Source organism: Arachis stenosperma, chromosome 10 (genome assembly GCF_014773155.1).
Source record: "Arachis stenosperma cultivar V10309 chromosome 10, arast.V10309.gnm1.PFL2, whole genome shotgun sequence".
NCBI classification, from domain to species: Eukaryota; Viridiplantae; Streptophyta; class Magnoliopsida; order Fabales; family Fabaceae; genus Arachis; species Arachis stenosperma.
This window is the reverse complement of record NC_080386.1, coordinates 116,364,024-116,378,982: the sequence shown is the minus strand read 5'-3', so window position 1 is coordinate 116,378,982 and position 14,959 is coordinate 116,364,024. Positions and strand designations below refer to the sequence as shown.

Sequence of the window (14,959 nt, the reverse complement as noted above, 5' to 3'; positions counted from 1 at the left end):
TCAAGATCCGGTGGTATTTGAGATGAATAAGGAGATAGTGGCTCTTGATATGCATAAGAATGAGATGGTGATTCTTGATAAGAGTAAAAAGAGGATGATCCTTGGTATGAATAGAGAGATGGTGGCTCTTGATATGGGAAGAAAGATGATGGTTCATGATATGGATAGAGAGGTGGTGGTTCTTGGTATGAATATGGAGATGGTGGTTCTTGATATGAATATGGAGGTGGTGGGTCTAGATAGTTGGAACATGGAGTATTGAAGTTTTCTTGGTTTTGACTTTGCCAACCAAAATTTGGATAGTTCCTCCATCCACCATAATATGAATCACTACTTGGGTGTGAGTAATAACCCATGTGATCTCTCTCCATTATTTTTCCTTAGCAGAAGACACCAAACAGAATTAAACGCACCATGTGATAAACAGGAAGCAAAGAAGACATAACAGAAAAATTTTTTTTCCAAAATTTTTTTTAAATAAAATTTAAATTAAATTAAAACTAAAACTCCTAATCTAAGCAATCAAACAACCAGTAATTGTCAATCACAGTTAATCCCCGGCAACAGCACCAAAAACTTGGTGCGGTAATTTATAACCCACAAACTAACCGGCAAGTGCACCGGGTCGTACCAAGTAATACCTAAGGTGAGTGAGGGTCGATCCTACGAGGATTGATGGACTAAGCAACAATGGTTAAATGATTTACTTAGTTAGGCAAGCAGAAAATGGTTTTGAGATGTTCAAAATGTTTAAAAAGTGACTTCCAAATATCAGAAGGCAGGCACGCAAGTAATTAAGTTGAAAATAAATATGGGAAAAAACAGTTAATGCTTCAGAGTTATCTATTTTCCTGATTGACTTTTCTTATTAACTATTTTAATCATGCAAGATTTAATTCATGACAAACTATTTGTGACTAGACCCTAATTCCTTAGACCTTCCTAGTCTCCTCTAAAATTCATCAACTGCCAATTCCTTGGTCAATTAATTCCAATTAGAGGGTGATGATCAAATTCCAATTTATATGCCACAAGAATCCTAATTATCCAAAAATAAGGGGATTATATGTCACGTATCCCGTTAAATACAAACAATTAGAAATTCAGGATAATATATTTTCAAGCTGTTGTTCAAGTAAAGAGCTTTTCCAAGTTATACAAAAACTTAATTAGAACATGGATCATAATTCCGTTCCACCCAAATTCATAAAATAAAGAACGAAAATAATTATTGAAATATAAATCAAAACATGAATTAAAATAGAGAAATAATAGTATTAATCCATACAATAGACAGAGCTCCTAACCTTAACAATGGAGGTTTAGTTGCTCATGACTCAGAGAAGAAAACTAGGATTCAGGTAAACGCTGAAGTACCGAATGTTCATTGGAATAGAATTCCCTAATGGAATCCCCTGGAATCCCCCTAATAGAAGAAAAGTCTCTCCTTTTTATAACTAATTCTAATTAATTTAAAATTTAATTTCTAAAATTAAGATAATATCTTTTCCTATTTTCAAATTCAAATTTGAATCAGAACCAATCAAATAATCCACGCCTTGTAACGCGGGGACCACTTGGCTTTCCTGGATCCGTGCCTAACTTGGCAGAGAGCTACGCCTTATTTGAGTGCCAAAATGGGGCCCAAAAATTGTCCCCAGTATTTTCTGCTTTTTCTGCACGTGGCACATATCACGCGTATGCGTCGATGGTCTTCTTCGCGTGTCACGCATACGCGTCAGGTACGCGTACACGTCGCTGTGCAACTTCGCTTTTTACGCGTACGCATTAGGCACGCGCACGCGTTGCCATAGAAAGCTCCAAATCACGCACACGCATCAGGTATGCGCACGCGTCGCTCCTCGCTGTCATCTACTTTAATTCTTGTGCTGCATAAATTCCATCAAATCCAGCTGAATGCTACCTAAAATAAATAGAATTGCACAAGACTCAAAGTAGCATCCATAGTGGCTAAAAGATAATTAATTCTTGATTAAACTCAACAATTTAAGTGCAAATTTACTAGGAAAAGATAAGAAAGATGCTCACGCATCAGGAAGGCCGAGGATGCTTCCGTAGAGAAATTCTTCAAGGTACAGGAGTTCTGCGCAATGGAGATGGGGCAATTTCATATTTTTCTCGCTTTTCCATCCTAATGCCAATTGATTTGCCTCCATCACAATGCAAATTGGGCCTTGGAACCGTTCTCGAACCATACTTGTGCTGCTTTCCATCTTGGTCCTTCAAACCTGATGACTGGCCCATTGTGAATTTTTCCTTACGCAGCACTTGTTGCCAGCCCTCTCCATCATCCATGCATGCCTCATTAACATGACCATCAGGCACTTGAGAAGGCAATGATTCCGTAACCACATCCTTCCCTTTAACAACTCCTAATTTCTCACCCAAATTACGAGAATTCTCACCCAAATCACGAGCTTCTGATTCAGCCTCTTTATGAATCTCATGATTGTTGTGTGGCACTAGTGTCGGGGCTTCATTATTTTTTCCATCACCAAAGGAATTTTTGTTTCCTTCCAAGGACTCTTTCTCCATGCACAATGATTTATCATGTCCATACCGTGCACAAGTAGCACAAATCAACTGTAAACTCTCGTACTCCATTTCATGAGTCACACCCTCCACTATAATATATTTGATTACAGGCAACCCAAGATTAATTTGAACACAAGTTCGGGCATATTTTCCTCTTTTTGCAAGTTTAGTGGCCAAATCTACTTTCACCAGAACCCCTATTGCAGAAGCAATTCGCAGCATTGCTTGTTCCTGGTAGCACCAAATTGGAAGTCTTGAGACTCGAATCCATACCAGCGTTGATCCAAAGGATTTTTCGCATGGCCTAAAATCCACATCCCATGACTTTACTGCAACATAGTGACCGTCTATCAACCACGGGCGACCAAGAATGACTTTCTCACGATCCGCAGCAATATCAAATTTAACCAAAAAATACCCAAATCCCACATCCAACAAATCAAACCCTCCTTTGATGCGTCATATTTTCCGAAACTTATGCATGAGAATCGTGTAGCCATAATGCTTATCCAGCACCTTGATCACGATAACTTCCTTATAAAGTTCAGCTAGACAGCTCTTTGCTTCCTTGGTAAAACTGACACTTGGTGGACGAGAATCACCCTACTTATTTGTCACCGTCGCGATACCATCCCCAGATAAAGATAAAGACCCTACTAATTCAAAGGCCTTAGACTTTTCTACACCAATGACTTTATCTCTAAAAGAGACCTTGGATGGCTTTTCTAACCCCTCTCGAGAAGAACCCTCCTTTAACACCGGATACACACCCACCCACCCACGCTCTCCCCATTATCTCTTCCGATGGCATGGCCATCTTTCTCACCGTGTTAGTTATCATTTTAGTCTTTATTATTATCTTATCTTTATTTATCATTATCTTATCTTTATTTGTTTTTACCTTTCATATGCCAATGCTCTATATATATTTAGTTTTACTTTCATAGTCCCCAATTTTAATCGATCAACAGTCAATAAAATTTATTCAACTTTTCTTTTCTTTCCTTATTCTTTCACAATTTTATTATTTTTACATACTCTGTGTGTACTCTTTCTGTTTTATTAAATATAAATATAAAATTTTTTAAATTGGTGACTGGGATTTGTTTTCTCATATAGATATAAATAAAAAATTAAAAATATTAAATTTTTTTTTCAGGTAAAAAAATTATTTTTCAAGATGAATGATATATTAAAAAAAGGTAAATTCTAGCCTACCATTCTTATAATAACATGTAATTTACCCTCTGTGACATGTCATCTTTTAATTGGTTGCTATGTTAACTATGGTTAAATTATTGGTAATTAAATTATAGCCCAAAGTGGGTGATTATGTAATTAAATACCTCCAAATTTAATTTCAATGTCATCCAGAAATCCCATATCATCATCACCATCACTATCATTATCATTATCATCATCATCATCATTATTTTCATCTTCTTTTTCGTCTTCCCCTTCTACACTATCATCATAAAAAATCATCATAATCGATTTCACGTTCTTAAATTTTAAGATTTTCTGAATTTCGCAAACGTAAACTTAGTCTCACCTGGGCTAGGTTCACAAAACAAAAGCAGTTTTTATAACTAAACACAAAGAACACAAAACACAGAACACGACCTTACTTGAACAGGATCTGTTCTATAGGCTCGTACATCTGTATCCTTGAGTTCTAAGAAGACAGGAACCAAAGTCTGGCGGATGAACTATGACCGTGAGGTCAGAGCGCCATCTGAACGGTGGAGGATCGTTCGCGCTACAACCTTGTGGTCGAGATAGTCTCACGGTATTCTGACAGACTCAAATCTTTTTTTCCTGGCCATTTAATTAGTTATTTTCTCTAAATACTTATTTCCTGGTTCATCAAAATATGGAACACCCAATGAGTTGATTTTTTCTTTCAATTTCAGAGAGAAATGGGACCGGGGTAAATTGAATTTCTACACAATAATAAAAATATAACTTTATTTTTTAATGTTTATAGAAATTATATATTTATCCCTCTTATAAAAATATTTAATTACAAAATTACCCTACTTTAGTTAACATATTAACTCTTATTGAGTTAAATTAACTCAAACTAAAACTAAGCATCCAATTAAAACATATCACGTCACGAGGAGTAATTTACATGTTGAAATAGAGGGGGTTGGGTAGAACTCACCTTAAAAAAATTATTTTTCAAGATGAATGATATATTCAATATGAGAATATTATGGATTAGTCTCTTTGAATTTATTTTAGAAATATAATAAATATTATTGCTCACAAATAAATATATCAAATACTTGGCCCATAAATGAATATAGTAGAGATGTTTCCTGGGTCCCTTGATCCTTTATTATCACAAAAAAAAACACTAATATAATATAGACCAAAGAGATCTTAGATGTAGCCGTGAGGTACATCGTCCTCGTCCACCAGTTCAGCTCCACCAGTTCAGGAGGTTCAGGAGGCTTAAAAGGTACAGGCTTCTCATCTTCCAATCGGGCTGTCACTGTTGCCGGAAAAAGTGCATCACCATCCTCAATACGGCGTGTTTCACAAGTCCAGTTGATGACGTCCTCCACAGTAATACTCAGCCTAATGACAAATTCCAACTCCTTTCCATATGAGAAAATTACCTTTAATTTTGGTAATACAATGCTTATCTAAATAAATAAATAAATAAATCAATCAATAACGATTAAGAGAAAAAAATAAATTATTTTTATTATTGAAAAAAATAAATTATTATACTTTATATACTATATATTCTTTATATACTCTCACTAGAAAATATTATAATAAATAAATCTATATTTATTATTGATTAAAAAAATAATATAGGTAACAATAATAAATTAATTAATTAAAAAAAAGAAAACAATTCAGTTATCGAAGCTAATAATAGAGAGAATTGCAATAAATTTGATTGGGAGGAATGAAGAAGATACGGATATATATAGAAGTTAGAGATTGAAAAAGACGAAAAAAATTTTAATTAATCTTTTCTTTAGAATTCTCTTCTGAACAAGGTTAATATAATAGTAACACATGCAATTAATAACACGCACATATTATGATCATGTTAGTGAAATATCGAATAATTCTTTTGTCATTATCTGTCTCAATATAAATTTGAGATCATAACAAAGAATAATAGTAAATTTTAATATTCTCACCTTTTATTAATATTGGTAAAGTCCATATTTTCTTTGCAACAACCTGCTGAGTGTCATGTGATCATCATAATATAAAACTAACACATTATTATTTAGCAATTGGAAGAATTATTTGTCCCACACAAAATTTTCATCCAAATACAACTTACGGTCTTTAATAATAAAATGTATGTACTGAAATACTAAAGATCCTGGAGTGAAGACAAAAATGATGGAAATTGAAAAGAATAATGACCAAGCTACTATGTTGGTACGTATATGATGAAGAAAAGAGTTTGAAATTAATTGAGTCGAGAAATGATAAAATAAATCAAATAAAAAATTAAATAAATTTCTTTTACATATAAAAATTTGAGTTAAACAAAAAATTTTTAATAATAATTTTTAAATTTAATTAATTAAAATTCAATATCAACATAATTTTTCTTTTGCATATTTTTTATTTAAAAATAATTTTTATTTTATTTAAGTACTAGAATAAAATTTCTTTCTAAAGAAATATATAATTATTAACTAAAATAACTAAATTTGTATAAAATTTATAAAATTAACCTAAAAAATTCTGATAATTTTAGTTTACTTATTATTAGTTTACTTACTATTAGTTTAATGAATTGGAGTTATTGAGTAGAGAAGCTTTTGTGTAGTATTTATAAAAGTAGTTTATTAATAAGATTTAAAAATTGAATTTTATTGAATAAGAGCTTAATTGAAAAAGACCGTTAGTACTACTTAAATATTAATACAGTATCATGTATACTATAAAAAATGGTTCAATAATAATAATAATAAAATAAAAAATCGCTCTACTACTTAAATATTAATACAGTATCATGTATACTATAAAAAATGGTTCAATAATAATAATAATAAAATAAAAAATCGCTCTATAATAAAGATGTAAATCCATATAGATTTATAGATATTTCTCTTAAATTCACCTTAAAGTAACACGTATATAGCTATCTTTCTTAGAGGAGCACCTCACTCAACGACCCAATAGGAGCATCAGCTTGTGGAGCCAATTAATGTTATTACTATCCCTTAAGATAGTATGGCTAGGTGGACTTTTTGTTTGGATCGAATATTCATGAACTTTTTAATTATGAAAAATTGAAATTAATTGTCCAAAGACATAAAAATATTATTTTTTAGAACAGGAAATAATAAAAAAAATTTAGCCATTAAAATTATGCAAAAAAAATATTTTAAATATAAATTTTTATATTTACTTTAAATTAAATAAAATTAAAAATAAATAAAATTACAAATATTTATAAATTTTTACCATAATTGTTAGATATAATAACAACGTAATAATTTTAATATTATATCTAAATTAGTTCAAATTTAATTATTTTGAATTAAAAAAATTAAAATAACTTATAATATTTTTGTTTTTATTTATTGATAATTTATTATTTATTAATTTTTAAAATTTTTTAATTTCAAATTTATAACTTAAAAATAAACAAATTAATTTCTTAAAGATATTAAAAAAAATTCTAAATCCTAAATTCTTAAAAAATTAATCGAAATTTTAAAAAATTATAAAAATTTTATTATTTAAAAAAATAGAAGTTCATATGTTGATCCAATTAAAGATTAAAAATTATTGCAAATAGTATCGAAAGTAGAGGAGTTATTTAACAATGTCAACTTTTTTATAAGTTAATAGTTTATATTTAGAGTAACTAAAATAGTAATATCTTTATAATATTAATCTTTTAAGAAGATATAATATATTTGATATTATTTTAATATCAACTTTTATTATTTTTATTATATTTGATATTAATCTTTTATATAATGTTTATGTCAATTTTTATTATTTTTCATCCCTGATCTTTTTTCACATACAGAATTGTTCCTAAGATTTAAGGTAATTTTAAAATTATCCTTTTTCAAAAGATTAATACTTTAGGTGACAAAAATGTCCCTCTCTTTCTTCTCACCAAAGCCCTCGCCACCCCATTCTATCACCATCTGCAGCACCCCATTGACTATCACCTCATCACCATCTGTTCATGTATCAAACAAAAAAAATCCAACCTACATAAACAGCTACACACAAATCAACACCAAAATAACAATTCATCATCAAAACTATTGTTACTAACAAGAAACAAGAAAATCATCATCATCGTCAAAATTCAGAACTATCAACACAGTTTAGAACTAAAATTCTTCTTCTTCTATTAGCAAAACTCATATCCAATTACAATAACCAATAACCTCCAAATTCATCTTCAATTGCAATAGACCGAAAATTCGTAACCCTAATTATCAAGAACAATGAACAAAACTTAGATGAATTGCTTGTGACCGCCCTTCCATTGAGCTAAAGGTTTTGATCCCTTTAAAAATCCTTATTGCAGATTTCACACGCGAGTTAGAAGGAAGAAAAAAATCATGCAGGTTTTTCCAATTTTTGTTCATAGCTAACATTCCTAGAAGGTTACGCCACTACCTTGTGGTTTGTTTTGAATGTACTGTCTAAGAAAGAGATATTGCTGGAGGACACGAGGAACACAACCACCACCACCACCACCCCAATAATGATAATGAACCTGAGTTCAACGGGCCAGGCGCGTCGTTGCGAGAAGACGACGACTCGCAGCAAGGCTACGGCGCAATCCGTCGCGAGTGCAACGTGCTACGAGACATGGCTGAAGACGACGGCGACAGAGATAATGATATTTGAGTGAGGGTATAATGATCTAAAATACGATTATAAAACTATGTTCAACATCAGGTATAATTTTGTATGCAACAAAAAATTGACTATCAAAAACATTTTTCACCTAAAGCATAAGGTTCACAATTGTAATTAACCCTTCTCCTAACTACTATCATGTTTTTTTTAGACTAATATAAGATAGTAGTAACAATGCTTGCCTATTTTATTGTACTCATAAAAATTCAATTTAAATATAAATTTTTATAACTTTAAAATTTTTAATTAATTATTTCGTTCCTAACTAACCACCCATCTTTTGTAGGAATAAAATTAACAATCCAAATTTTGTGTATACTTATTTCGTTAAAGTTAAATATGTAAAATTCTAAAAAAAATATAAATACTTCTTAAATTAAACATATTGATAACACAATATTTATTTCATTAATTTATATATAAAAAATTCATATAAAACAATATTTAGCATTATTTTCAAAAAGCCTAAATAATTCAGTCAAAAAATACTTCATTAAATCATTTTAAGCTACTCTATTTTTAATTTCGATAATATTTTTATTTATATTGTTGTATTTTTTCACGGATTTAACTTAAAAGGTAGATAAAGAAAATAACGTGACATAATATATATTCATTTTTCATCCTATTTTTTTTTTACTTTAAATCATTTCAACCCTACTTTATTTTTTACTTGATCCTCTTTAATTTTTATTTTACTTCAATAATTAAATACGTTTTACATCATTCATGTACACTTTTAATTTTTTTATTTTATCTATATTAGATTTTATTTCATTGTATTCTATTTTTCTTTTTATTTACATTGTGTATTTCTCGTTATTAAGAAACAAAAATCACCTCAATACTCTAATCAAATCAACAAAGACACTTCTATGTATCAGTTTCATTCTATAGGCAATTTTTTTTAACCGTTTCTCTTTTGTATTTTTTTAACTCCGTACAAGGAAAAAAGAATAACAATAAACTGCTATAGGAAACCCATTTTTTAGGAAGAAGAAGTCCAACCCAATCAATCCTTGCGTTTGCACAGAGGTTATATGAGGCGTCCTTACACCAGTTGCAAGCCAGCCATAAAGAGCCCCTCTAAAACCAACCTGTCTCGTTATTTTTTCACAGCCCGACTCTTTAACCACGTGTTCCTCATGCATTTACGCAGAAGGAATAAAGGAATTCCTGTATACATATTATTATAATTCTCCTATTATAATTAATGTCATTAATAAGTGGAGTTGATGATAGAAGAGTGAAATAAAAAATAAAATTATTGTTAAATTATATAAATAAAATAAATTATAAAAAATTTTGGTTAATTATAACTGAAAATTTTTAATTACTAAACTTTTTCATTCAGAAATTACTCATAAATATAAATAAAAAGCTAACTCTTCTCAGCAGCTCAAATTTGCATTCATGAATTATTTTTACTCCTCGAATAGTAATAAATAATAGACCTTCGACACTGTGACACGCTTTTTCTTTAACATGATGTTCATTTAATTGGAATGCACTATTATTAATTTATTATTACTAAAATTCTAAGGTTATTACTTATCAGTTATCACATTAACATGTAGTAGTTTGACTTATTCTTCGCGTGCTGGTTACATATCAGATCTTAGATCTTTTCTTTTTTTTCTCCTTTAATTTCCCAGATACAAAAATATTCCCTGTTTCCTATGTTTTTGTCGGTAACAAAACTGACCCATTCTAGTATTCCCTTCTCAACTACGAAGCCATAGCACAAGATCCAAAGTTATTAACTTTCGGTGGTTAATCTCAATGGGTTTGCTTCAATTTCTTCTTCTGACATCTCAAGAGGTGAGGAAGTTAACTCGTTAATAGCTGCATTTGGATGACACGTGGCAATCTTCAAAACTATGCTTTTCCAACAAACCTGAACTTGATCATGGAATTTTTTAGCACATTGATTTTAATTGAAGTCCAAAGATTTGAACTTTGAGCAGCATTTGATGATGGGTGTTCAATGAAGTTTCAGTTCATAGCTTCCCAGTTAAGTCTTGGTACCTTTTTTACATTTTTTCAAATTATAAGATGAATCTGGGATTCAAATTTCTGTGTCATGCTGAAACCAAGAGGTTAATTTCATTGTTAGGACTGATAGTAGTTATAGTTTTAGTGGTTCAGTTTTCTGAACTTCCATATAGTGAATTTGTTACTTCCCTTGCTGGCAAAATTACTAGTTTCTCAATGGATGCATCTATGGTTGATTCTAAACTGGAGGGTAATATTGATAATACACACCCAAATGGTTCAACTCCTGCATCCCAATTAGATCAAGATAGAAGTTCACTAGTTCACAATAATGGCAATGGTTCATCCATCAATAGTGCACCTTCTAACCATGCACCAGCACCACAGAGTATGGTGGCATTGTCAAATCAAACATCACTAAATTCAGAAACAGATTCAACAAGTCCAATGATGTCTGTCATGTCCAATTCAAGTTTGGCGAAAAAAGACACGACAAAGGGTGAGAGTTCTGGTTCTTTGCTGGGTAATAATTCGAAGGTTGGTAATGGCAAGTATGTGACTAAAAAGAATCCCAAAGGGAAGCCCTCTAAAGTAGTTTCGATATCCGACATGAACTTATTGTTGCAGCAAAGTCATGATTCATCCCAATTAGTGGTATGTAACTGAATGATGGGTCGAAAAATCAGTATTGTAGATTGAACTTTATCAGTAGATTTCTTATTCGTCTCGATTTTGAATGTTTTTAGAAACCAACAAGGTCTTCAGCTGTTGATCAGGAAATATTACATGCAAGATCTGAGATCGAAAATGCACCTATCATCACGAATGATTCGAGACTTTACCCGCCTCTCTACAGGAATGTCTCCATGTTCAAAAGGTATGATGAATAATTGACAATGTGATTAAATGGCCTAATTCTGGTTGAACTATTAATATCTTATTACATCTTAGATTGATTTAAGTTGATAATAGATTCATTTTGTTATTTTGTTTAGTACATCGAATTATTTTGTTGTCTGGATTACCATTCTAGTACCATCATATATCTTTTTATGTCTTGGTTTAATTGATATCATTCAAATAATCATGACTGTGTAGGAGTTATGAACTAATGGAGAAGATGCTCAAAGTTTACATCTACAAAGATGGAGACAGACCGATCTTTCATGAGCCCTTACTGGATGGAATATATGCATCTGAAGGATGGTTCATGAAACTAATGGAGGAAAACAAACACTTTGTCACTCAAGATCCCGAATTGGCTCACCTGTTCTACATACCTTTCAGTTCAAGATTGTTGCAGTTGACTATCTATGTTCGAAACTCACACAATCGTTCGAACTTAATCCAGTACATGGCAAAGCATGTGGACATGATTGCAGGAAAGTATCCATTTTGGAGTAGAACTGATGGAGCAGATCACTTTGTCGTTGCTTGCCATGATTGGGTATGCCTCTTTCCACACATCTACAATATTTCCAAATTTTGTTCTTGTATTCAAGATAATCAATGTAGTGTCTGCTTGTGTTCTCTCTTACATTGCAATTTGCATCATTGTCTTGCTCATGTTCATGCAAATTCTCATTAAATATGATAACCACAGCAACTATAGGGATCATCCGTGGAATAAGGGATGGTTGCTAATCGCTCCGATCTTAGAGCAGGGTTGAAAAGAAAGCACAGAGGAATACCTCAAATAAACATATTGTAGCATTAGTAAATTTCTCCCTAAATTCTATCTTGTTAGTTATGGATTGTAGTATTCCATGCATGATGTCATGTCTACTAGCCCATGTATGATTGAATCATGAATTTCTGTTGAAGCAGTTTGAGCAGTAAATTGAGTGGGAAGGGTAGTTTTAACAAGCACCATTTCTCATCACCAGGCTCCTGCAGAGACAAGAGGGCGAATTCTAAATTGCATCAGAGCCCTCTGCAACGCGGACATCGAAGTAGGATTCAAAATAGGCAAGGATGTTTCTCTTCCAGAAACATACATAAGATCACCCAACAACCCTGCCAAAAACATAGGGGGAAACCCCCCTTCCGAGAGGCCTATCCTTGCATTCTTCGCCGGCGGATTACACGGCTATGTTCGGCCAACTCTGCTTAATCACTGGGAGAACAAAGAATCTGACATGAAAATATCAGGTCCATTGCCACATGTGAAGGGCAATGCAAACTACATTGAGCTAATGAAGAGTAGCAAGTTCTGCATTTGTGCTAGAGGGCATGAAGTTAACAGCCCCCGTGTCGTGGAGGCGATCTTCCATGAATGTGTTCCGGTGATCATATCTGATAACTTCATACCACCTCTCTTTGAGGTCTTGAACTGGGAATCTTTCGCCGTGTTCGTCGCGGAGAAAGATATTCCGAATTTGAGGAGCATTCTGCTTTCAATATCTGAAGAGAAGTACTTGGAGATGCATAAGAGGGTGAAGAAGGTGCAAAAACATTTTGTGTGGCATTATAAGCCTGTAAAATATGATTTGTTTCATATGTTGCTTCATTCCATTTGGTACAATAGACTTTTCCGAATAAGCCACTCTTAAATTATAGCAAGTATATTTTTTGTAGAGAGCTCATACTTTGTCGAAATTTGATCACTTGTTTATCTTCTTTTATTTGGAATTTGATCAAAGTGTGAAAGTGCTGATTCTGTTATAGCAGAAAAAGGAAAGAGAGGTGTGGTGTATTGATGATGATATTTGTTTGACAATATTTTAAGGTTTTTGTTTCGGAAAAGTCTAGGGCTACCAACTTTATTAAATTTTGGCCAATATATAACCAGTAAAAGAAAAGTGAGTAATCTCACACCGTTGAATAAAATCTCACACCATTAAAAACATCATTGATGACTACAAATTACAAAAACTGCTGGTCCCTAACACTCTTCTTTTGTTTCACAAGACGAATATAAAAATCAACTATTAAATTAATCATAATATAAGTATACAAGTTTATATTTATATATATTACTCTATACATTTTTTTACTAAATAATTATTTATAAAAATAATTTAAATTATGAAAATAAAATAATCAAATCGATCATACAAAATACTCAAACTTTTTATAGCAGTTCAATCAAATATTTTCAACAATACCAAATATATATCTCTCGATGTAGTTGATTTTTTATATTTATGTATCAGTATTGTTTTTCATTAATATTAAAAATTTAAATATTTTTAAATATTAGTATCCTTTAGAAAGTAATATCTTAAGGCAACTGTCCCGTCCTTGGACATACTCCAACACTACTGTATCGACACTCGACTTACTCAACCTTTTGAATTAATATCAAATCAGCCTAACTTTCAGTATTTAGCAAGAAAGCTAAGAACACAAGAGAACACAATAGAAAGGAAGTTTTGGTGAAAAGAACGTTTTATTACTCAAGTGTTTGTTACAAATGACTCTCACACTCAAACTCTAACTCTCTCCTCCTATTTATAGCCATCTACCTCCTTAATGGATGGTTAGGATTAAATCTAATCAACGATCCAGATTAATAATCCAGAACTTTCATTACAAATATCTATCCTACCACAACTTTCTAAATACTTCTAGATTATTTCATACTACTCTTCATACTTCTATATACATCCACACTCTTCTAGATTATTTTATGACCTTCTAGAGTCTTTTAGAATCTTCTAGGGTATTTCGGGACATTTTAGGACATTCTATAACGTTCCGGAACCATCTAGAGCATTTTCAAACACTCCAGAAAATTATACAAACACTGTTAAATCTAGGTTTAATTACTCTGTTGGTCCCTATAGTTTCGCAAAATTTTCAATTAGGTCCTTATACTTTTTTTTCTTTTAATTGAGTCCTTGCACCAAATTTTTTTTAATTGGGTCCTTACACTTTTTTTTTCCTTTTATTTAGGTCCTTATGCCAATTCTTTTTTAGCCAATTCTCCCATGCCTTTTAACTTTGGTGCCGAAATTGTCGAAATTGTTTTTTGTAGTAAGTTTTAAATATTAAAAATTTATTTACTTTTATATTTTTTAATTTAAATATTAATTTTTATCTCATTTTAGTAAGTTAGGCAAGTATATAGGTACCATAGCATGCACCTTCTTTTTTTTAGTTGGGTCCCTATAAAATTAAGCGAATTACTACTAAGAAGAACTTAATTGAAAAAAAAATTAGTGTAGGGACTCAATTAAAAAGAAAAAAAGTATAGGGACTTAATTGAAAATTTCACGAAACTATAGGGACCAACAAAGTAATTAAACCTTAAATCTAACCTTCTAAAATTTACTGTGACATTCTCCCCCACCTAATGTGCAGATGTCCTCGTCACGTTCTGATCATGATAGCACTCTAGGCGTTCTTGGAATTGCCACAAATCTTCACGAGCTTTCCAGCTAGCTTCGATTATCGGGAGTCGTTTCCACTTGATCAAATATTTGATACTTGGTGGTACTCCTCTTCATCACATGACGTGATTAGCTAAAATCTCTTTGATTTCTTTATCGAAGGACCTAATCACCACAGGCGGAGCACGACT

The 14,959-nt window shown here is 31.7% G+C and overlaps 1 protein-coding gene and 1 pseudogene across 2 annotated transcripts; both read left to right on the top strand.

Annotated features, from left to right (window-relative positions):
* The first annotated feature begins 4,174 nt into the window (after window positions 1–4,174).
* LOC130959335 (small nucleolar RNA U3) lies at window positions 4,175–4,360 on the top strand (annotated as a pseudogene).
* A 5,702-nt stretch (window positions 4,361–10,062) lies between these two features.
* LOC130954638 (probable glycosyltransferase At5g03795) lies at window positions 10,063–13,263 on the top strand. Of its 2 annotated transcripts, XM_057881395.1 has the most exons (5): window positions 10,063–10,452; window positions 10,644–11,088; window positions 11,181–11,311; window positions 11,533–11,881; window positions 12,321–13,263. In XM_057881395.1, exons 1-5 carry the CDS (start codon window positions 10,427–10,429, stop codon window positions 12,984–12,986), a joined length of 1,617 nt encoding a protein of 538 aa, XP_057737378.1. In that variant the 5' UTR covers window positions 10,063–10,426; the 3' UTR covers window positions 12,987–13,263. The 2 variants fall into 2 exon arrangements, with proteins under 2 accessions (XP_057737378.1, XP_057737377.1); XM_057881394.1 differs by having other exon boundaries at window positions 10,063–11,088.
* The last annotated feature ends 1,696 nt before the right edge of the window (window positions 13,264–14,959 follow it).